Source organism: Pavona decussata, unplaced genomic scaffold (genome assembly GCF_977016875.1).
Source record: "Pavona decussata unplaced genomic scaffold, jaPavDecu1.1 SCAFFOLD_254, whole genome shotgun sequence".
Classification (NCBI taxonomy): Eukaryota; Metazoa; Cnidaria; class Anthozoa; order Scleractinia; family Agariciidae; genus Pavona; species Pavona decussata.
The window spans coordinates 2,950,202-2,975,000 of NW_028145657.1; the positions used below are offsets into that span (position 1 = coordinate 2,950,202).

The window sequence follows — 24,799 nt, forward strand, 5'->3', positions numbered from 1 at the left end:
AGCTGGAATATCAAGGATTTGCTGAAGGCAGAGACACCTGACACATCCCTCCTTCTTTCCACAACAATTCTAATGCGTTCCCAAGCTGCTCACGAAGAGAAATTGATTCCAAAATAAGAAGACGCAGAACATTCGCCAGTATTCCAATAAACTTATCGCCTCTAGCAGCCGCCATGTTATTCTCACTAAATTTAATGACATTTCAAGACTTTCATACATGAATAGCGGAAGTCCTAGAATCTAGTCCTATGGAGTCCTGTATTAGATCGTTTGGGTGGCGGGACTAAACGGGCAAAGTCATTAACTGCTTGTTGAATATTGCTAGAATAACAGCCTTCTTTATAATCGGGGCGTTTCAGGACAACAATGAATGGAAATAACGCCTTCTTTGTGTGAATTCAAATATGTAGGGGGTGTCTGTGAGTTAATACCGCTGCTGAAACTTTGGTGGTCATTCTCTTGCCAGAATTGGGGAATTGATTTTTTGCACCCTTCACCAATGATTCGGTTCGTCTGCATCTATGGATGAAATCCTTGATCAAAGTGAACGATACCGAATTCTGCAGCGATACACCAGGTTCTTAGCTGCTAATCTGAAGTGAAATTATGAAAATGTGTTTGAAAAGAATGACACTGACAAGCTGGTATGGATAAAGGCCTCAATTTAATTCTCATTTGACCGTATGTACGATAACCCAAGATGGATTCACGTAGGCAGAAAGAAAAAGCAAACTCAAGAATGCTCTATCCATGTTACGTTTCTAGGAAGAAACAAGTTTCTGTAATTTGGAAAGGTCTTGATTAAATTAGACCCTTCAAAACCAAATTTAAACAATTTTATTGTTACTTTATTGTTTAGTAATTAAACTCGAATCAAAGTTCTCATTAATCCAGGATTAGCTTAATCGGCTTTGAACAACTGGGCCCAGGATCCGGGATAAAATCTTCCAGCAATACAAATTTTTTTTATATATATATTTCCGTTCCAGCCAGTTGTAGAGTATCTCAAAATATTAATTAACGTTACCGCTATGGATTTTTACAGTTTCTTTCTTATGTTGACTGACCAACCAGGGACGTATTAAGAAACCTTGAGGCAACTGAATCTAGAAAATCCACTGTTACCAACCCACCCCTCCCCCCTTAAAGATAAGAAGACCCTGGTTTTGGTTTATTTTGTGGTATTAAATCGAGAGTTGTTTGTGGATTTCGATCTACGGTTATGTTTTTCGTCTCAGTTTTCATATTAAACGGCTCTAGGCTACCCTGTATCCAGTTGGCACGAAGTCAAACCGCCCCTGCAAGGTCCTGAATATTCTTAACACTATACTAAGGCCTGCAAATAATTCGCTAAAGATTACTATAGGTCAAAGCTCGTCCAAGACAAGTCTTGTGAAAATATATTCTTTTGTGATCTCCTCACTGGTAATCATAGATTCTTTCTTTCTTTATTTTTACTTATTTTAAACATAAACATTTCGTCATAAAATTTATATCGAATTATATTACCTCTTTTTGTTAAAATATGTGTAGGGGTTTTATATAATATTTTTGTCAAATAATAGTAACCACAATTGTATTATAAATATATTAATTTAAGCCTCAAACTCAGATTCTTCATTACCCTGCTTGTACTGTAACTCGTTTAAGAATTTCTCTCTTTTTTTGACAATAACGCGACATTTCCTCCAGGCGACCCTATCCCGTTTTCAAGCGTTTGTGTGTGTACACCGAAACAAATGAAAATGGATACCCGTGGCCTCTTCAAAAATCTTCGTTTCCAAGTATAAAAAACGCTCGAAAACGAATAGGGAACTTAAGCAACAACGACGTCGACGGCCCAATAAGCTTGCCGCAAAACAATAGACTTAGTGAGCAAAAACAATCGCTTTGCACGTGCGTTTTACATTTTGGTACATTTCTTTGCCGTCCCCTGCAAAACAGCAACGTGAAATGACCAAATAGGCCATTTTACAGTTGTGTGTTTAGTGACCTGGCCTTGGATTGGAAGCGAGGCTGGGGGTGACCTTGTTTTGATACAGACCTCACTGCTTTTCATATGTAAATGCAAACTAGTTAGCATAAGAACAGCATGATCTACATATGAAAAGTAGTGAGGTTTGTATCAAAACAAGGTCACCCCCAGCCTCGCTTTCAATCCAAGGCCAAGTCACTAAGCACACAACTGTAAAATGGCCTTTTCAAAGTTTTGTGGAGAATGTAAGCACACGCCACTCTTACCAATTTGGTTCATGGATAGTTCGTCGTCGCTGTAAAAGTTGAATGACTTGAATAATCTTGAAGTAGCACAAATGAAATAAAGTTATATTTTCAGGTGACGTTTTCGTTGCCGTTGTCGCTGTTCGTTTTCGTGTGCGGTTCCCGTCCGGAAAAAACACTTTTCGACTAGAACTAGAAATATTTCATTCTCCTCCACCCCGGACATTATTTTCAATGAGACGTATAATGAACTAAAATGAGAATGTATAGGAAGCTGTGAGGATAATATTTAGACAGATGATTAAAGTGTAGTCGGTCTTAACGAAACCTGGCAGGTGTGTGTCTGTGTCTGCCCTGTGAAGGAAATATTACCCCGTGCAGTGGGTAAAAATAATATTCCGAATGAATTTATACTACTGAGGAGCTGAAACCCGGTACTGGGTGAGCCTGATGTGGGTGAAATGTGCCAAATTCACGTGTGTTAACGGTTTTCTTGTTTTTCCTGTAATTTGCTACAGTAACAAAATATCTTCGACTACTGTCAGGGATATCTCCTGAAGCGCAAGTATCTTTTTTGTTCCTCCTTTTCCTTTGTCTCGTTGTAGAGCTGAATAACATCCGTGTCATCACCAAATCGACCAAACGTATCTCGGCCGTAAGAGTTGAACATGCTCTTGGTTCCCCACATTCCTCTCTTGGAATGATAATAATGATAAAACTTGTCAACTCGTAACCGCTCCACCTCTATTTTGGCCAGCAGAACTCTGGTTAAAATTGAAGCAAAATATGATAGTTGATTCAATATTCAACAATGACCAGCAACCGATGACTCGGAACCTGTATCTTTCAAGTTTTTCATGTTTTATTAAGTTTTTCAAACGTTACTTACAAATGAGCACCGCCTGCAAATAGCAAGCTAATCTAGGCAGGCGGTGTTAAGGACATACATAAACGAATTACTATTTGAAGGCGTTAAAAAAGTCAGTTTTGAATACATTATATGTCAAAAGAGTAAAAAGTAATGAAAAGTGAAGAAAAATATTATTATTTATGACTGAATTATAATTAAGATGACTTTTTCATTTCAGAAATAAGAGCGCTAATGTCAGCATAACTGTCCAGAGTTTCTAAAGTTACAAATGGTAATGCTTGAATTTTCTTTTCTGATACTCTGATACTAAACCTTGAAGTCAACCCTTTCCCGAGTAGATTTATTTTTAGAACGGGTCTCACGGGACCTTTGCAACGCCCACAGTTCAAATACCCAATCGAAGAAGAGCAATGTAAATTAATTTTCCATACGTCATACCTTTTCGAGAGAAAGCAGTTCTAAAAATTAAACCTACTCCAAGAAGGGTCGTCTCAAGGAGTGGACCACATTCGTATTTTCAGTATCACTCGGCGGCCATGTTGAGTCTTGGGGGAATAGCCTCGCCCACACGCGAATTCTGTGCGAGGCTTGCCGTGCAAAAACAAAGCTTTTTATTCTCCTGAGACTATATGTCCGCCGTGTGATAAAAGTCTATGGAAGCTCTTGCGGGGGAAATATTAAAAAAAATAAAAAAAAAATATTTGCATGTAAAAAGATTCCTGCCGCTTAAGCCTCGTCTCCAAGCTAGTTCCAGTTTCAATGCCGAGGATACGAATACGGTCTGTTAATACAGATAGAGGCTGCTAGTCATGGGTTCCTGCTATGACCAATCACAGCAAGAGCCAATCAAAACTCAAAGCAAACATACACACGCGGTTCTTGCGGCCAAGCGCGGGAAAACGTGCGACCGAGCTGCAAGCGCGGGAAATCTTGAGCCAAGTCACTTCCCATTCACTGAAAAACTGGATGTTTGGTCCGATTGGTTAACAGACTTTGCAAGAGCTGTATACCCACTCACCTGTCTAGTAGTTCCCAGTCTTCTCCACCCCACGTGGTCCGAAATTCCTTATAGTTCATTCCTCCAACGCGAGTAAAGTCTGATTTATACATCGCGAAGAGGCCATAGCCTTGAAGCTCCCAAAAACCTGTCAATCAATCAATCAATCAATCAATCAATCAATCAATCAATCAAATGCATGCGAACAGTGCTCTGGGTAAATATTAAAGTGTGTAACCAAAGATCGAGTTCCTTCAGTGGATGAAATTAAAGTTTAACTTAAGGTATAATAACGTAAATAGGAAGAATAAGACATCTCGTCTTAGCCACACATTGGACGTACTGTAAAATCCACTGTAATTGTTTAAACGACGAAAAACTATAACAAAACGACAATTCGTAGCATATTTCGCTCTTCGAGTTTCTTCAATCGTCCGCCATATATCTCTACAGAAATCAACGCTTCTGCACTTCTTGTAACGGCCACCATTTTGGGAAGGGTCTCTGAAGCCGGTCCAAGGTCTCGGGACGGGACCTGGCTAACAGTAAACATTCTTTTCGGGACAATGAACGGCTATGAGAACGTGCAATAATAATAATAACAAAAAAGTAAATAACTTTACCAAAAGGCAGCGATGGCGAGAATCCACAGTGAAGTCGGGAAACAATTGGAGCGAACGCCACTCTTCCTTGAACACAGTGCTGCAAAATAAAGCAAATGAATGCCACGTTATTAAGGGGGCGGTGCAATAGCTTTTCTAGCTATTTTTCCTCGTAAAAGTAAACAAAACGTTTCCGATCCCTCTTCTCCAATCACAAAAGGACACAGTAAAAATTAAAATACTCAATGGTGTGTAAAAAAGCAAGTATTTTGACATGACAAAAATAAATAAATAAATAAAACTTGATACCTTTCTTATGATGTTGACAATGTTGCCTGGAATTTGAAGGTGAAGATCACACATAAAAATAATGTCACGAGGGTTCTGAAAGGTAAGAAAAAGCTTCAGCTTAAATAACAGTTAACTTAATGAAATCACACTACATCGTATGCGTAACAACAGATAGTCCACATGGTGACGCCACAATGGCCCTTTTCACGGTTAACTCTGCTCATTTGAATTACAATGAAATCTAGCATGCATGTGTCGCAATTTCGGGCTATTTTGTAGTTTTAACCCGAAATTGCCTCGCATCCACGTCGGATAACATTGTAATGCAAATGAAAATCATTAACCGTGAAAAGGGCTATTCCCTTAGGCTACAGATAATCGTATCAAGCGGACAATAACTAGCATGCATTAAGGTACCGATTAAATGGCAAGTTTCGACCTGGCCTCGTTATGAGTTTGCAATTACATGAAGAACTTTTCAGCCCGGTTTAAACTAACCGAGCTGGAAATTTCGGCCCGGCGAAACGGGCTTAAAAGTCTAACGTAAATGCAATCAAATTTCAGCCTAGGCTGAAGAGTAGACTGGGGCATGCGAAATCACTGATTTTAACAAAAACGTTTCATCATGATTTTATTGTCCTCCACGTAATTTCAATATCGTGTGGGCTAAGAATTATCATATAATCACTTAAATTCCTCATGTAATTGGCCTCTAAGTCATTCACTGAACACACCTGAACAAGTGCCGCTCCAGCCTGAATGCCGTAAGCTCTCTGAAAAGGTCCTTTAAGTTTCCTTACTTGATACCTGAATAACGAAAAAAAAAAAAAAGACTTAATACAATACCAGGTACCTAGTTTAATGGCCTTTGCTCCCACGTGTCTGCTGTAGCTCAGTGGTAGAGCGAACTAGTAATCGGAAGGTCTGAGGTTCGACTCCTGTGGGGAGAACTCGAATTTTCTTTTTCCGAGTATGTCACTGTCACTGAATGAAAAATTCATATATCATTTGTTAACCAGGTTTAAAACAAAACATCGCATTTCTTTCAAGAGTATTGTTGTTGAGAGTATGTATCTGTGACTCATTGGTGTGAAAATTGAGCAATAGACCCTTCTCCAAAATGGCGGCCGAAAATTCAAATAAGTTAAAATTAAAAACGTTTACCAGCACTAGAAAGAGCACTTTTTCTTTAGTAACCCTGCAAAGTTTCAGCATATCAGGTGTAATATCAGCTGAGAAAATGTAAGTTGAAAAATGAAAAATTTACAGACGTTTGTATGACTGGGGGTATGACGTATACCCTCAGTCATACAAACGTCTGTAAATTTGTCAAATTTCATCTTACATTTCCTAAGCTATATAACACCTAATATGCTGAAACTTTGCAAGGTTACTAACGTAAAGGTGCTCTTTCCAGTGCTGGTATCGGTATTTCATTCAGTTCAATTTTAACTCATTCAGATCTGTTGCCGCCATTTTGGAGAAGGGTCTATTCGTGTATTGAGAAAGCTTTCATTGTTCCATAAGAAAACTAAGGATCTTTCTACTCACGGTCACGTGGTCTGCATGCAGGTATGAACTGAGCCAATTGGCCACTGGTTAAAGCCCACGTGTTGTTAACATGTTATCGACTTATCATATTTGATGTGCTTTTACATTATAAATCAAGGATTTTTACCTTTTTAACGCGCTTCGTTTTAACGCAGCGTCAATATCAATATCAGTGCTACTGAAGTCCACGACGATCACATTAACATGTGGATCTCCTGTTTCTATGTAGAGCTGCAAGTTGAACAGAAAAAAAAAGAGAAAAGAAAAATTCAAGAAATTCCATTTCGAATAGGAAAATAAAGAACAGTAAGGCTAGATGGCTTTGGGATATAAGAGCCTTTCCAATTGAGTGCCGAAAGTAATTTCGCGTTTGCTTTGGTTTTGCTTACTGCACTCTGTGATTGGCTAACAAAACCCGCTTACGAGAAACAAAACCTCACACCAATAATCGTAATTTTCTCGCGTTTTCCCGCGCTCGGCGTCAGTTGCACGTGTTTCCTTCGAATTTCGAATTCTGATTGGTTCATTTCATTGTTTACGCCTGTTCGGATTGGTTAGAGTAACTGCTTTGATTTTACGACACTCAATCGAAAACCGCTCCAAAAGAATATCATCGATACTTCGTCCAGTTCTCACCTCCTCCATATTGTCTATGAAATGCTGAACCCATTTGCCTTGGTTCTTCACTGTAGGTTAACCACAAAGGAAAGAAAAAAATACAAGATTAACAACCGTGCTTCTGAGATTACCAAAGTAATCGATTAATATGGAAAGTAGCCTGCGATCAAGCTCTCTGTTAAGTCAGCCGCGAAAGGACTATAAGCGAGCGAAGCGGGTCGCGAGAGGATTGGGGCGGGGCGGGATCAAGGACTTTCTCCCCGTCCCAATCCTCTCGCCTATAATCCTTTCGCAGCCAACCTAACAGAGAGCTTGCTCACGGGCTATGTGGCAAGCATACTTACTAACCCGGAATAATAATATGAACTGTAGCGTGTTGATTAAGAGCAAATCTTTGCGGTAAACAGAACTCAGTGCTGCCCAGTTTTTGGTAAACGTACTGTGATAGGCGGACCGATGAATCTGCGAATAGGCAGTAAAATTGAGTGACAAAGCAAATTCACTCGCAAACAAGCTAGTTTAATTAACAATTATTTTACGATCACGCGTTGGATACGAGATGATAGATAGTCAACGAGGCGCATTCAGTATCATCCCATATGATCCAACAAGCACATGTGGAATAATTGTTTTATTAATTGAAAACAACCAGATACTGCTAGATCACAATAATTTTAGTTTGCAACGACAAGAAGACGTTTCAATAGACACTATTTCTCGGGCATGGGATAGTGATTGATACGGTCCTTTTTTTTATAAGAACGTCTATTAATTTTGGGGCCGTTACTGGACGTTCTTATTTTTTGGCAATTTGAGCCTGAACAGGTTTTCAAGGTGTTCTTAAGTTAAAGTATTTCAATAAATCTATGCGGACGTGACCAAGACACCTATTTGACTGTATAGACTGAAGTTTTAGATGTATTATTTTATCCGTATTTATACTGTTCATTTTGAAAACATTTGGTCAAATAAAAAATGTTTAAACAGACTCTCAGCCTGGGTAATGTTGTTAGAATGTTCTTAAATTTTAGTTAATCTCAGCCTCAACGATCTTATAAAAAAAGGTTCGTATAAAAAAAGAGTGTATCCCGCGGCCACTAAAACGATTAAAACCCTGTAATCACACCGCAGTCCGATGATTCAGTTATTAATAAACATGGTCATCCCACGCCCTGACATATTTGCCAGAGGTTAAGGCCTCTCCGGTTTACGCAGTTTTCGTGACATGAAGGATCACGAGGGTACTAGGGCTAGGAGTAATACTTCTCCCCCCTGGATGGGATGTCAGTCCATGGCAGAGTTATGTACCTCCAGTAGGCTTGAAAGCTTTGTCAGTTTCTGTTCGATCCCATTGTTCGTCTTAGAAGAGAATTTAGTTTTAGGCAGATCATCAGTCTGAGAATAATAGTTATTATCCGTCTGAGACGGATAATTCGCCTAAAGTAAAAGCGGAGCCATTTATTCTGTTATTCGTCATCAACAAAAACATACTAAAAATTCTTCACAAATATGTAAATAGTCGACCTTCTCGCGGTTTCTGACGCCATCTTGGTGCGCAACCACGGCTAAAATTACGGTAGATGTGTGCGATTTTGGCCGACTTTGAGTCTCTGTACTCATAAAAACTACTTGCCTTCTTTTTCTTCTTCTTGAAATACCGTTGAAATTCCCGTAAGCGACCACCCAGGATGTCACGGAGCCTAGGTGGTCGCTTACGAGAGGCCCGCAGACCAAAGGGGGTCTAACGTTAGTACGGTATTGTTTTGGCAGTCACTAAACATTTTTTAAATTTTCCAACACTACGCAGTAACTGGAAGGTCGTAGGTTCGATTCCTGCTGAGGGCTCGGAAATTTTTTCGAGAATTTTCATCGTGTACTTGTTATTATCTATTTCATTTTTACGGAGACGAGCCGAACAATTTCCAGTATGTTTGCCAAAGCGAAACCAGTTTCCCTTAGGATATATCTAATACCCAACTTGGGTGGATATACAAATTCCCCCCGAAATTTACAAGTCTACACCGGTCTAATTTTTGATAAGATGAACGATGTAATTGATAATGAGATCTATACAAAATATTTTTACACTTTGTAAAAGTCCCTCAGAATTCGAGAGGAATAACTGAGGCTCAAAGTAAGGCAAAATCCTAGACATTTATTGTAATATTTTTGCTGCGTTTGCCCACCAACCAAAATGGCGTCAGAAATCGGGAAAAGGTCTGTTTAGGAAAACAATCCTGACCCTTTCAAAATACTCACTTTTCCCAGTCACATTCAATTCCTGAAATAAAAAAGGAATATTTTCAGTAGGAAGCAAGTGATGGTTGACATAGCCAAGATTGATTTCAACTTGCAATGCAGTATTCACTTACCAAATCAATAAGGTATCTGTCTCCTTTCATAACGTCATGATTCTCTTCCACATTTAAGATTTCTTTCAAAGAGTATTTACTGAAAAATACGAAGCGATTAAGTGTATCGCGATTCAAAGCACATGACTAAGGAATAAGGCATTAAGTATTGGAAAGGTAGCACACAGGAGCCACAGGACACCCACAGTGCCGGAGCTTGTGTTCCTCATTACACCACCGCTCTACTGTGCCTTCACAAGCCCCAAGATAGTACTAATAAGCAACAAACAAAATGCGTTGTTGTTGCAAACGTATTCAATTTGAATGCGACTAAACCTGTACATAGTTTCCGTATGCTGCATTGTTTGTTTAGCGAACGGAAAAATTAAACGCATGGGAAATAGAAGAAGGCAGTCTCCTGTGACAGACCCTTTCTCACGCAGTCCTTACCCGTTAAATTTGCCAATTATTGACCGAAGTGGAGGTGGATAGCGGTTTTACTACTACCCTGGTGATTGAAGTGGCTCCCTTAACCATGCGGAACTATATTAGACCTCTGTCAAGTTAATCATTAGCACTTCAAATTGAAGCAAGGATGAGTTTACGTTTGGACTTAAACTTGACTTTTGACGACTACTCCAAATAAAAGGCATAAAAAAATAGATAATAGATTCTGGGTACAGTTTTCGAAAATCGCCGGGTGATTCAGTCTCCGGCAAGGTACTGGATTTCACGCGTTTTTCGTCGCTTTGTGAGAAATAAAGTAACTAATTGGGGCTAGCTATTCAGTGGTATGGAATATACCAAAAGAATTATTCACCGCAGCGTCGGTTCTACACAACAAGCAGTCTCTTATTTTTTCTTAGGGATAGTAAGACAAGTGAACTACGCGAGCGCGCGCGAAATTTCCTCCCGCGCGTCGCGTTTCCTCGCGGGAAACAATTTTCGTTCGCCTGCTGTTATCTCTAAAAAAAAATAAGGGACACCTCGTAGTCAATGTCGGTGCACGAATTACCTCGATATCCACCAATATCCGCCTCCACCGCGGTGAATACTTTTTAACTAGCCGAAGCTTGAGTAGCCAATCAGAGCGAGCAAAAAACACTTTCCACAGTTTTGGTATATACGTGTTTTATCAGCTTTTCCTTTTCCTCGCTCCCGCTATAGGAAAGCCTACAGTGGGCCATACATCAAGCGTCGTAGGTCTTACCTGTTCGTAGCTTTCTTCAGAGCACGTATGTAACGATTGACTACACTGACAGCTACCTGTAAAACAAACATGAGAGAAATATAAAGTCACAGCCCCCAGGGAAACGAACAGGGAACCCGCATTATTTTACACTGACGCAAGTAATCGGCTGCATGCGCCATGACAACGGTTACTACGGGTTTGACGTAGAAATGAACGAGGCAATTGGATCCTTTCACACCTCGTTTACATGTCGTTTTAAACAACAGGCTTAAGTCTAATAACAGCTAGTTGCTGTTTCTCAACTGTTTTCAGAGCACGCGTAAATACACGTGAACTGTCCACGTTTTGAGAAAAGAGTTGTAATGTAATAAACCCCCAAAGCAACTGTCTGTTTTTTAACAGTCGTAAGTTCAGAAATTCAGTTAACCGGTAATCACAGCGTGCTTGATACGTTGTACCATTTTTTAAACTTCAAAGTTAAAAAAAAGACAGACTTTCAAGGGGTGAACTAAAGGTCAAAATGTGTGATTATCATTGGAACCATTACCCCAAGACACTTAGTTTGGTTTCCTACTTTCCTTTAAAAATGTTGGCTTTTGAATATTTTCTGGAACAACATAATACTGCAGAGGTCATGGGTTCGAATCCTGTTCAAGCCAATTTTGTTTGCAGCTTTACTTCTCGCAACTGCTCATGTTGCATCATAACCGCGATGGTCTTCCATGTATTCCATATTGTTTAAAACTTTCATTAGGTATAACAATAAAAAATATTCTAATTTCCCAGATTAAGAGAATTCCTAAATGTACGTCTCAGGACGTCCATGGCAACGGTTGCCCCCTTATATGGTATGAATAGGTGATGACGTAGGGATACTCACGTCAACATTTAACAAGAGATTCCCATCGCTGGAACACTTCGTGTTGTTTTGATGAAAAATCCAGGGATTATACTCTGGTACCCGAAATAAGTTTGGAATTTTAAGTTTCACTCCAAATCTCTTGTACACTGCCAGCGCAAGTGAGCGCTCATTAACTTTATGATTGTACTTCTGAACAGCATTAGCCATCTTCCTGACAAATTCACGCGCAGCATTCATCCGTGTTAATTGGTCGTCTTGCATATCGACCGGATAAAACTGGATGGGTTCCCTACGCGATGAGGAAGATCCAAAATTGGGAATTTTTTCTCTTGGAGAATTGGTATTTGTCGAGTTGAAATCACTATGATTGTAACTGTTATGTGTCGCAACGCTATCCCTGTCTTTGAGACTAAAGAGTCTACGTTGAGTCCCTATTACAATCCCATCTCCATTTGTTGCCATTTGATTTTGTTCTCTCGTGAAATCACGTGACGTTTGGTCACGTGATCTACCATGCGCACCTGTTTTGCTGCCATGCGCATTTTCATCTTTTGATATCACTCGCGATTCTTCACTTGGCTTTTTTCTCTTGATTATCATGTTATCTCTATTCTCACTCTTCTGAGCTTTCATTAAGGTGCTTCTTTTTGTTCTTTCTACAGGCGCTGCATCTTTTCTCTTCGCCTTTTTCTTCATTTCAAAAACCTTTTCTTTGTCTTCTTGCGGTAAAGAATGCGACGCACTGGGAGTATTCACGGTCGTCGATGGCTCAGTGGCATCCTCGATCCCTTGGGTTTGTCTTTTAATATCACTGATGTCCATTTGCATTTCAAGTAATTGCTGTACGGCTTGTTCTCGTTCCCGTGCACTTTTAGCGAAAGACAGCGGTGAATAAACTTTCCCTTGACGAAAAACAGCTATGCCTCCGTTTTCATAAAGGCTTAGATTCTTCGTCAAAGTAGGTGACAAAGAAGCAAGTCTATTACCATGCGAGTCTAATCGTCTTCGCAATACACACGAGTCATATTGTTTCATGTGTGTAAGGTCCGTATTATCGGCAGGATAAACGGCAGTATCGTGAATGAGTGTCACACCATCGTAACGATTCAATTTAAAGTCCACTAGATAGCTAGGATGATATGCGCAAGTTGGAAATAGGTTCACAATGTCACGCTCATCCACGAAGTCAGCACTGTGGTTCTTGTCACGCGGATCATCCGATCCAAATTTGAAAGCGTCATGATGTAGGTTTATGCCTGAAATTCTGTTATGCGAATGACTAGGTAGATCTTGTGGTATGAATTCTGCATAAGCTGTAACATCTTTAGGTGCTTCTTTGTCATCAACAAATAATGATATAGATTTTCCGGAAAGGTGCCTAAAATTATTTAAACCGGGAATTTTCCATCCTACGAGGACGTGATCGTCAAGCCTTCCTTGTTTGTGTAGAACTTCAATAAAGTATTTTTGTCCTTTATGAAGAAACACTGGACGAGACAACTGAGTCTTGTATTTTGTAAACTGTGCAATTTTAGTGTGAAATACTCCGCTAAGAAGAGTGCGGTTTCCCACCCAGGCGATGAGTTTTACGTTGGAAGGACTTTCAGTTGAGCTCAGCCAAAGCTCTGAGGTGTCATCTGAAGAAATGGCAAATGTGTATCTTCCTGTAAAAACAACAATTAAGAGGAAAAAATTATTACTTTAACACTGGTTGCAGTGTTTTTTATTTTTGTTGTTGTTGTTTTTTTTTTTTTTTTTGCCTTTCAAAGAAAACAAGAATGGCGTTTTCTGTTTGTTTGTTTGTTTGAATATCTTTTCTCGTTCCAGTTTTTGTTTAAAAACTGACGACTTCACAAATGGTCTCAGTAGTAGAAAGATAATCACAAAATCAAGAATATCTCGGGAAATATTGGAGTGATACCGCTCGTACTTGGCTCCATGTACACCAAGTAAGAAACAAAATGAAACCCATTTTGGTACTGCCATAACATTACTCCCCAGGCCCCAGGCCCTTTTTGCTTTGAACCAAATATCTCCATTTTCGACAGACAGGCAGACAGTCCTACTTGAAAAGCACCACGTACCCACAATGCCTTACTCTCGCGACTCTCGTGCTCATAAAAACGCACAAAAAAGTTTTAAAAACTTCAAGCCTAGCATACACAATGTTGTTAGTACAGGGAAGAATTTCACCAAAACAAAAAAATCTATGGTATGTCTATGACCATATGGTATGTGCCTATTGGCCGTGTTACGTTCGCAAGGTATCGTGGTAAAATATACAGCCTCCGACTCCGTACTCAGAGAATTTCAACTCCCATATTAAACTGGAACTTTTTCCCTCTGGTCGACTTTTACTTAAGTATGGATTAGGTAGGGATTAAACGTTTAAAAAAAAACTTTCCCTTAGTTTTCCTTATTCGTACCTGTCACAGGAGGATGAACGTAGCCAAATATTCTCTGCCCATAATCACTTTCCCGGTGCCGAATAAACATCTTCTGTATCGCGAACCGGACATCCGGGTATAGAGGAAAGAACTTATTTCTTCGGAGATCGTGAATAGTGTTACCACACCAGGCCTGCCAAATGTGCACATTTAAAGATCCAAGCATCTAAAGAGCAAGTATAATTATAAACGTGGAGGGTTATTTGCATATTATTTGTAGAGTCGATTAATAACGTAACGTAAAAGTTTGATTCCGGCGGCTTGTTTTAGGGAAGCCCTTTTTTTTCGGAGAGGGCAAAAGCCTGGAACATTTCACTTACAAGTTAAAGGTCCAATTTCATGCACATGCGATTTTGATGCAACTTTTGTCGCACTTCACTGCAATTTTCTCGCGCAATGTTGCGACTTTAAATCACACGTGTAAACTAGCTGCGATTTCAGTGTGATATCGCAGGACGTTTTCTGCGAAATCCATCAAATTTGCATCGTTTCAAACATGTTGGAAATCCCTGTAATATCACAATAAACAAACTGTAATGTTGTTTTATGGTACACCAACTAATGGTAAAAATGTGAAAAAATTTGTTAGGTGTGGCACCATATTGCAACACCTGCACCGCCATTAATAATTTTGTTAAATGAGTAGCATTGATTGACTCACATCACTTGTCCATTTAAATGTCTTCCACGTGGGAGAAACAAGTTTATTGTCATCAGCCTCAGATTTCACTTTCTCATGGGTCTGCCCAACATTTGACACCTGTTTCCTGCTAGGATCAACAGCAAGCTCAGACTGTAAAGTGGAGACTATTTTTACACTGTCGCTTGCTTGTTTATCGGGCTCAGTGATGGTAATGTTGGATGTTTGACTTTCATTTAATACTTGCTTGAGTTGTCTTTTATCAACATGATCTATGTTTTCTTCAGCTGTTGCCTTCCCCTTGTCTAGACACAGAAAGAAACAGTGTGTGAAGATGGAGAGAAAACCAAAAACATTTGACTGAAAGACATGACACATATTACAAGGTCTGCCGAAAAACCATGAACTTTAAACTTCACAACCCAATAGCTAGCAATTGCATTTTGTATTCTAACAACCAAATGACCACCATGCTGATCAAGAAAGATTATCAAGGGGCACCAAAATCTACCAAATTGTCACTGTGTTCAAAAAGAGACCTTTTGAACAAGTAGAACTGAACTTCACTCCTTGCCGATACTTGACCCACAATGCTGATAGAATTTGTCTTGCAACTTGTTTCGCAATATCTTTGCACCAAAATCTACCAGAGTTGCACGAAATGTTGGGTAGCATAACATGCCCTGAAATGAACTTGTCTCACAAATAATTAATTATGTGTTCGTTGCAATCACCATTGCATGAAGTGGAACTGGCTTCTTCCTTTAGCAACTGCTGTCGCAACAACAAAACTGAGAAACATGTTCATTTCAGGGCATGTTTAGTCTGTGTGGCAGGCACGTGAAAAATATATAGGGAGTAAAAAAAGCATGGAGCACGAGGGAGGGAGACAGGGGAGGGTACCCTGGCATGTCTCTCTCTCGCGCGCATGGCTCCCGCGCCCTATATTTTTTTATGCACCTGTTACACAGGCCAGGGCATTATGTTACACTAGGTAACAATTCATGCAACTTTAATGCGACGTAAGTTTCAAGAAAAACTGCCTAGTGTGACAGAACCTTAAGTGAATTTGAATACAAATACTATTGGAAAGTGCAGTAAACATCACGAGAGGTTAGGGATGTCAATTCTGACTTTGGAAACAGGGTTTCAAATAAAGCACAGAGTAAATAATTTTTTAAATAAATGAATACTTCAATTACCATGGGTGTCTTCACTGCCTTTCTTTTCTGTCTGGTATTTAGCTTTTTTATTGAAAACAGTTTTCCAGTCATCTTCCCTGCTATTTGCAACATTATTGTTTCCATCTATTTGCTAAAAAAATTAAAACAAAAACCATTAAATAAATATGAAAATATCATTCTAACATTCCCTTCATTCACCTCAGGTCAATGAACTTTGCAAAGGAGATGGGAAGGGGGGCAAAAGAGGGGAGGGGTGGTCCTGCACACATACAAATTGCACAGAGATGACAAAATTTATCCAATGATGAAAAATTCATGAATAAGTAAATTATTACTTGCCAATGACTATGAAACACACAACACATACTGCTGCTTGCAGAAAACATCCATACCTATCCTAAGGAAGTTCACTAGAAATTTCCAGGGCTACAGTGTGGACGGCCTGCAGAACAGGCATTGCTTTTTTTGCATTTTTCAGGCGAGCAGAGGCAAGTGCAAGGTCACCATGGTGCACGAATGATGTGCAACAGGAGGGGCACGCATCACTCATGCTCTACGCTTGGCTCGCGCTTGCCTCCGCTTGCCTGAAAAACTTAAAAAAAAATAACCCCTGTTCTACAGGCTACAAAAGTCAGACAGCCCTGACTGACAGCTGAAGGGTGAATCCAACATTCACTGTTTTTTTTTTTAATCTAGCAGTGTGAGAAAAATTCAAAAGGGCTCATTAACAATGGAAGGTTCAGAAAATTATCTCCAGAGAAATGTTTTTTTCTAGTGACCCAAATAATATTAACTTTTGCAGCAGTTTTAATTGTCTTTTTGGAATGCAGCAGTTTTAATTGTCTTTTTGGAAAGCACAATCTGTAATGATCACTTTCTTGACCCCAGAAATAAAGGCACCAGCTGTCACACAAAACAAAGTTATTTGAGTGAAAAAAATAGAGGCAAAATTGGGCATAAGTTATATGCACCTTTTCAAAACAAGTATAGATATGCAAAAAATGTGACTGGGTGTTTTGCATGTGCATTGTGTAATACATCTAATCTGTACTGAAATTTGGAATTTTCAGGGGGAGGAGTGGGGCAACAAGAAAACCTGTTTGAGGGGGGGGGGAAGGGGGATGGAGAGAAGAATCTTTTTTTCTGGAAAGTATTATGTCACTGTTACAGCTTCAGATGAAAAACAGATTACCACAAGGCTATCTGCTTCTTGCATTACTGTCATTACCTCATGCGCAGAAACTTAGCTAATTGGTGAAAACATCATTGAGTCAGTACAAGAAGAAATTCAGGTACTAAAGAATTCGGTGTGCCACAACAAACTAGAAAAGCTTTTACAATTGTCTTATAAGTCGATCTGTATCGTAAGAAAGTTACTTTTTCATGTATAAATTTTTGCAGCTTGAAAACTATACGCCCATACGTCTGTCGTTCATGAAAATCGCCAATTAACTAGCCAAAAGACAAATTACTTAAAATTACTTCAGACAGCTTATCAGATTTAACTTAAAAATATATAATTATAGCTTGCCCAAACCTTTCAGCGAAAAATACTCTGGCAAACCAAAATAAAAGAAATAATTAATACACCGCAATTTTCTTTCTGCAACACTGGCCAACGTTATAAATTTTTTATTGTCATACTATTCTTTTAAAAATCAGTAAACAAGGTAATTACCATAGACCGTAAGAAAACTCTTCCACACGTGCTCACAAAGCGACTTTCAAATCAAATCAAACCACATGGAACGCTCAGTGAAAACATGCAACCTAAAAACCATTGGATAGAAACTGAAATTATGTATCTACCACCGATCTCGAATATTACGTAACTGGACGATAAAGCAAAATAACGCAAACAGGAAATCAGTGTAGTTCTAGAATCAGACAAGCCACAAAGACCACATCGTTTGAATATTTCAGGGGAAGACAGAAAATAGCCGGAAAAAAATATTTCCATCGAAAAAAATTCTTGACGGATTTAAAACTCTTTTAATATATTTTAACCCATGGCCAAGAATCATTAGTTCAAAATTGTAATTTGTACTTGATCGATGGAGTAAGGCCCTGAGATCGGGCCGGAGGACCAATAGTACACTGTAGCTTGGGTGATCATTACAAAGAAAAATTTTTTTTCTTCTATATGGAACACGAGCGCAGCTTCATCAGTGGAATCGGAAGAAAGAATTAACTTGGGGAAATACTGTGATTTTTAAGCTTAATAATATAGTACACGAGCTTTAGCTCTTGAGGCGAAAACGCATCTTTAATTTATCGAAAACACAAGTTAATGAAAATGAAACAGACACCTTAAAGGCAGAATTTTTTGGTGAATTAGTGCGATATTTTGAGCGAAGTGATTTTCACTAAATGTTGATCGTATTGTTCTGTCCCACGGGGGAATTGGTTTATTGACGAGGTCTTTCCAGTTCTATAACAAAAAATATCCCTTTTTAAAAGCTAAAGAGCATCATTAAAGAAATGGAATACAATTTAGCCGCACTTGAATCTTTTTTCTTTGTCCGTCAGGAGTTTACGTACACAATCAAGATGCAAGGGACCTGACTGGCGTGACCTACAATAAGCTCGTTGTTTACCTTTAGTATTTCGTTCACATCAAATTGCCGCTCTTTATCAAAAAAATCTCCAAAGTTCTCGCCATCTCGTCCGTGCAAAGATATTTCACCTTAAAAAGCAAACACAATGCAAAAGAACATTTAATCCACTTGGCACTGCTTTCGTCGCATGAATGAACTTTTTCACGGCAATTAAACTAGCGACGGGTGAAATCAACATGTAGAACATATTGTTTACAACTGAGGAGACTTTGCTTAGTGACGCGTGAATCAAACCTTCAAAATTACTTCCCTTACCTCTTCGTTTAGCATTGAACTTTTCCGTGTCTGACAATCCATTCCACTCCAGAAATAAAAGCACAGTAGCAAGAAAAACAGCGACAATTGAAAATTGAATCACGCGCTTGATTCTTCGCACAGCCACCATGCTGCTCTCAAGGAATCTGCGACGTCTTTCATTTTAGCCCATATTTTTCGCCGCTTATCCCCCCGTGGAGAAGTCCGTAAAGGATTTTTACACCGCAATCACTACATTTATCTCCCAAGGCAAGTTGCTCGGAGACCATCTCATAGAATCGCAATTTCCATTTTTCATTAGGCGCTCAATTACACCCGCCTGACACCTCTGAGGGTTTGTGAAGTACTGCTCGTCATCCGGGACATTCTAGCGGAAGTGATTGTTGCATACCGGAAAACACGGCAGGTTACAATTCAACTAATTTACCATTGATAATTATTTATTTCCACATCAACTTGTTCGATTTCTGATCTTGATTACATACTTCTTTTTACCTATACGGTAATAAGAACTGATTTTCTTTCTTTACGATTTGAATCTTGATTTGAGGTTTAACCACTTGAAATACACTTTGACCAAATATTTTACATAGTGCGGCTGAGTGGGTCTATGTAAATAACTCCAAGAATAACATTATTTATTTAACCACAAAAAAGTCATCTAAAACATAAAAACAAACTACCGAATCGTGTTTTCTCTAAATGCAAAAGTAAATCGGCTCTCCTGATTCAACAGGATTTGGGCTTTAACAAATAATAGGTTTCTCCTGCTTCAAATCCCAAGCGGCATCCGGGTCTGACTGAAATCGCTCGCGGCGTGCTCAGCAGAACGACAGGCGGACGAGACCTGTTATGCTCCCTCGTGTTTTAGCTGAAAGTTAACTTTCTCTTGATATAGCTGTAGTGGGGTATATGTGATCTTGAACCCGATGCAATTCATTGAATGGGCAGACTGGAGTCAGTGGCACCCAACGACAGTTTTGTCTCAGATCCTTTGAAACGCTATTTTAGGCTGTCTGGAGTACCTTTAAAGCTCTGTAGGTTAATCTCAGGCCGCGCTATAATATTTTTATCTGATCGGTTATTCTACTGAGGGGAACTTGATTCTTTTCGAAATTCTTAGGGCATTTTTGTCCATTTTCCGAAAACTCCTTAGGTCCTTTTTCAGTTTCCGAAAATCTTAGCTGACCTTTTTTCGGTATCCGAAACGACATTTTTATCAATCCGAAAACACGAGGCCTTAAATTTTCCATATCACGAACGATCGAGGTGAAAATAACCTTAAGAAAACTGTAGGGGATTAAGGGCCTTTCGAACAGATAATTTACCGAAACGATCCGTTGGGTGCCCTCGTGGAGTGTTTTGATAATTTTTTGAAGGTGTTTCGGAGGCGCTCTTGACGCTGAAAAATTAAAACTCAACCCGACCAGACTTGGTTGCTTTCTTGTTGTAAAAAGTCACCTGTCTTACTGCAGGCATGTTCAATACACCTATCAGAACTGAATCAGCAGCGATATATTCGTTTGACAGATTAGAAAAAACGAATACTCCTCAAAAATGCCCCACGGTGTAGCCAACAAGATTTGAAACAAGGTATTAAAAATTTCTTTTGATATTTTCCGACAGTCCTTTAAGAAAGAGACAATCTTCCCATATTATTTGCCCATAACATTCTGGAAAAGATAATTATATACTGAACTATTAAAATATATCTCTATTAGAACATTGCCAGAGGCCGTTGTGTTCCCGGAATTATTTAACTGTGCCAAGAACAGGGTTAGGGAACAAAATTTTATTCCATGAATTGATGAAGTTCTGTTCCGTTTCCGAAGCGCCTACCTGGGTTTTTATGCATGTCCAAAACACCATTTTGTTCTTTTGGAAACAAAGACGAGTAAGATCCTTATTTTACGGAAGCAAGACTTGACATTTCCGTAGTATTTCGTCACTCGGTATCGAATTTCTGCGGTAATTTTCTCTAGCACCTATAGTAGGCTTCCTAACTCAGATGTTTTGCCAAGCACTGACGATCCGATGGCTACTTTGAAATCTGACGGTGTACATACCAAATACAAAGAAATATATTTATGCACTGTTTGTAACATTATAGTGGTCCACGATACTAGCTGATGATATTTGCAGTTCCGGTACCGGCAAACTGACATCACGGCATTGTGGAAAACAAGTAAACTAAAAAACTAGACCAAATTGAAGTCAGCTCCGTCTCGATTATTTTCTGGCCAATTAAATGCGTCTGTTTTCGGTATTCTCCAGATAAGACAATTAACCTTGTAGAATCCGGAAAAACAGACACCTTTAACAGGTGAAATTTCAGAGACACTATTTTCTGTGCTTAGAGATTCATTTCTACGAATTAAGATCCCTTTGAAAAGTAAACCAAAACCTTGTTTTGAAAACAACGTGGTTTTCGTGAAAACCATGCTTTAGGGCAATAATGAACCACAAGAACCATCGATACCGTCCGCATTGCATACATAATTAAACGGGGGTTCTAAAAGGATCCCACGCTTTCTATATAAAAACCAAAGATAATTAAACATTTAACAGCAACTATCGGCTAAGATGACAAACGGCAAAAGAAAGATAAATTCTTACCCTAAAGAGATTCAACAAAAAATAGCCTAGGTGTTGGGATTTTAATAATAGTTGACGCCGGTGTCCAAACAGGTGATTTTAGCAGCGTTTTGAGCTCACCATACACCTGTGTAAACTACAACGAATTTTACAGCGATTCTCGCTTGATGTTTTGAGGTCGGTGTTAAGCTCAAACGGTGTGAGCATAAAACCAATCGCTCTACCTGCTAGCGATAGGTTACGCTTACATCGTATGAGGTTCACATGCACCCACCGCAAAACATCGATCGAGATAGTCTGTCGTGAAGGCAGTAAAGATGGCTGAACTGTTCCACTCCGGCACATATTGCTCAAGAACTTCATTCGGCCCCTCTGCTAGTTCTCATTTGCTACGAAACATTTCGTGGTTAATCAGTTCATTTCTTTTGTAACCGAAGAGATACAGGAGGCCAATGAAAGTGTCCGGCGCCGTAGCACCTTACAAGTATTTTGTCGTCTAGTATATATGCCTTCGCTTTAAGAAAGTCGACTTTGATTTGGCCAGTCAGCGAGATGGCTGACAACGGTAACGGCTTTAAACAATAACAACAACAAACAAATATTCTGCCTTATCAACTCACTCACAGCCTTTTAACTTACGTGCGACTCGACTGTGTTGGGTAATCGTTTAATATAACCTATACCGGTAAACATAGCCTCCCACGCAGTCAGTTTTAGGGGCCAGTTGTACATGAGGTTTGCAGGGAGTAAAGCTTTTGACCATTTAATTCTATAGAAGGGTAATCATGCTTGTATGAACGTTTGTCGTTTTGGCTTTAGAAAAGTGAAAATATATTAGGAGTTAATCCACAAGCAGTCCAAAGCATATGATGTACAATTTCTAACTTCACCTTCATTCGGGGTATGAAAAATCACGTTTTGCTATGAAATAGAATTCGGGTTTCAAGATCCACGCCACAAACAGTTGGCCATAATTCCATGGGGCACGCCCTGGACGTAAAATTGACACCGCGGCGCCAGATTAGGGTAAATCGGCTTTCAAACAAGTGGGACGACAAGGGTTTATAATTATCATTACAAGGAAAGAGGTTAGCCAACACAAAACCAAATCCGGTACAGGGAAACAACTTTTATTTCACCAAGATATTCGGCGGAGTTGTAATTTCCTTTCAGGATTGAAGCGAACACAGCTGCATAAATTTGATTGCACCAAGAGGGAACGTACGAAAACAAACTATAACCACAACCACAAAGAAAACCCTTGATCTTGTTATGCGGTTATGCTTGGTTTTGTTGTTTTTCTCGACAAACCGATTCTTTAGTCTGCTCTCTGAATCCCGACGTCTCAGACGCCCAGGATATGCGGAGCGAAGAAAATACGATACATAAATAAAACTGACTACAACAGTCATTTTTACCTCCGAGTCTCACGACATTTTTCGCTTAAGCGAGCCGCTTTTCGTTCATTCCCAACAACCAGAACGCCGGAAACAGGTTAGCCTCACTTGTAAAGCCAGGCTTAGCTTTCCTTGCGTGTAAAACGTTTAATTAACAATCACGCCGCTCAATCGAGTTGTACAGGAACCCAAAGCGCAGAGCTGAGTCGGCGGCTGTGAGTTTATCATTGTACGGCTCAATGGAGTGGAATAATTGTTGTATAAATAGACAACCGCTGCATTATGAGTAATCAGCCGGTAATGCGATCAACTTAACAAAAGGAGCTTTTTCTGTTAAAGAAGCATTTTCGACTGAGACTTTGAAAGACGGCGAGACAAGAATTTTTTTCCGAGCCCTAGGCTGTCATAAAAAAAATTAAAAACTTAAGACTCCGACACGGAGTTATCGTATGTAAATTTAAAGTTGTCGAGACTCTGAGACGGCTCTACACGAAAAATCGAGATAACCGATCGAGACTCGTGAAATTCGACGGAAAATTACGAGAGCTACATTTTCCAAAATGACTTGAACGAGTCGCCACCCCCAACTAGGTGCTAGCTACAATCAACATACTTGCAACCATCTTTGCTTTCTTTAACAATTGTAAAACTCCATAGAATTGTCAAAAACTAACTCTACTGTATTTCACTTTTCCTATCATGCTGGAAGTTTCTTGAGCGCCGGAGTCTCAAATGCTGCTTCCATCGTTTGATAAAAACCAAAAACTCAGCTTTATAGGTAAATAAATGTATTTAAATGTGGTATTGTCCTCGTTTATTTGGTGGGTGCAGGACTTGTCTCTCCACTGTCCAGAGTTCTAAGAAGTCGAAACAAGCCCGCCGCTTCTCTTATGCGGCTAAACTCAATACAGAACGCTTGAACTTCGATGAAAAGGTCCTGCAACAAACAAGAACACACATTCAGCAGCATCTTCGCGTTATCTCGGTAAACACTGTATACTCCCCTCCGCTAACCGCGCACCCATCTCCCGCTCAGCCAAAAAACACGCAAACCTCTTGCGCTATGCACACGCCAACCTCGGGGTAACGAGACTGAATACGCGGTTGCATCCTGCTTTGTCAAGACTTACACGTTCCCTGTTGTAATTCTCTGTTGGCAAATCTTTTAAAAGAGCAAAGCCAATGACAGAAACTGCCCCTCACTGAGAATGGCGGAGCAGTTAAGCCTTCGCGTAGACGCCTACTTCCGCTCAGGTCCCACTCATAATTGAAAATGGCCTTATTGCCTCGAAACACATCAAATGTTTTCCATATACACTATCGTTATTGCCGTCCATGCTAATTCGAAAATTTGAAAACGGCACCCACCCCTAGAAACGCTAAATACACAGTGAAGCACGCTCACATTACAATTGTGACAACAGCGTTTTCAAAAAGCCCCGTTTTTGCCGTCCACCACTTAGCCGGTGTTCTCAAATTTGTACCGCTTTACAGAGCGTTTTCAAACACATCCGTTTTCGCTGGTCGAAAATGTTGGATTAGAGTGGACGAAGGCCAGACCACAACCTGCGAGAGCCTGGCTTTCGTTTCACCCCGGCGCCCTCGCAGGCTAGCCAAACCAGGGTGTAAAAAAGATGGGATCCTTACATGACAACACTGAACATGCATGGTGAAGCGTGCACTTATGAAAGGAGCCAGAACATACTTTTTTGTCTCAAGACATTTCAGAGGCATTTCTACAAGTGCATCAGGTAAGAATATCTGAATAATAAACAGTATACCCAGAGGAGGAAATGTGAACACAGTGTACATACCTTAACATCTATAATTTTGTTCCGAATTAGGGACTGAAGAAAAACACAAACCTGTAAAAACAAAAAACAAAAAATACACAAATAAACATTGCGGTCAAAAAGTTTCCTTTGACTGCTTGAATATGGGTCCTGCCTGTCTTCTGGGAGTTCGATAACAAACTACATACAGACCTCTGTAATGGTACATTTCAGTTTAACTTATTCATTTCTAATTTTGGAGACACTTAATCTTGGAGATATTAGCACTTATCCGCTTCCCTTCAATCAAGTTGAAATAAAGGTTATGACGACGAT

General features: G+C 39.6%; 2 protein-coding genes across 4 annotated transcripts in view; both read right to left on the reverse strand.

The window, feature by feature from the left end:
- Nucleotides 1-2,458: 2,458 nt before the first annotated feature.
- On the reverse strand, nucleotides 2,459-19,030 carry LOC146456596 (beta-1,4-N-acetylgalactosaminyltransferase 3-like). 3 transcript variants are annotated; one of them, XM_085092691.1, is made up of 17 exons: nucleotides 18,700-19,030; nucleotides 18,424-18,512; nucleotides 15,845-15,956; nucleotides 14,664-14,947; nucleotides 13,982-14,168; nucleotides 11,574-13,219; nucleotides 10,712-10,767; nucleotides 9,523-9,601; nucleotides 9,410-9,431; nucleotides 7,499-7,612; nucleotides 7,169-7,218; nucleotides 6,660-6,763; nucleotides 5,716-5,788; nucleotides 5,000-5,074; nucleotides 4,712-4,790; nucleotides 4,110-4,236; nucleotides 2,459-2,984 (listed from the first exon to the last, which is right to left on the reverse strand). In XM_085092691.1, the coding sequence occupies exons 1-17, from the start codon at nucleotides 18,827-18,829 to the stop codon at nucleotides 2,762-2,764; spliced, it is 3,450 nt and encodes a 1,149-aa protein (XP_084948817.1). In that variant the 5' UTR covers nucleotides 18,830-19,030; the 3' UTR covers nucleotides 2,459-2,761. The 3 variants fall into 3 exon arrangements, with proteins under 3 accessions (XP_084948817.1, XP_084948816.1, XP_084948818.1); XM_085092690.1 differs by lacking the exon at nucleotides 9,410-9,431 and having other exon boundaries at nucleotides 9,501-9,601; XM_085092692.1 differs by lacking the exons at nucleotides 9,410-9,431; nucleotides 18,424-18,512 and having other exon boundaries at nucleotides 9,501-9,601.
- Nucleotides 19,031-22,408: 3,378 nt separating this feature from the next.
- Nucleotides 22,409-24,799, reverse strand: part of LOC146456597 (CCR4-NOT transcription complex subunit 11-like) — a 15,536-nt gene continuing 13,145 nt past the window's right edge. Inside the window, exons 15-16 of the mRNA XM_085093083.1 lie at nucleotides 24,506-24,556; nucleotides 22,409-23,628 (exon numbers count right to left, since the gene is read on the reverse strand). Of these exons, the coding sequence (XP_084949209.1) occupies nucleotides 23,506-23,628; nucleotides 24,506-24,556 (174 nt within the window). The 3' untranslated portion in view covers nucleotides 22,409-23,505. The remainder of the gene's footprint in view (nucleotides 23,629-24,505; nucleotides 24,557-24,799) is intronic.

Bases quoted from the DNA above. Each gene is read 5' to 3' on its own strand.
- LOC146456596 (XM_085092691.1), bottom strand. From the start codon at position 18,829: ATGGTGGCTGTGCGAAGAATCAAGCGCGTGATTCAATTTTCAATTGTC. The intron at 9,602-10,711 runs GTAAGACCTACG...CGTATTTTTCAG, and splicing joins CTGAAGAAAGCTACGAACAG to TAAATACTCTTTGAAAGAAA. The intron at 5,789-6,659 runs GTAAAAATCCTT...TTCGTTATTCAG, and splicing joins AAACGAAGCGCGTTAAAAAG to GTATCAAGTAAGGAAACTTA.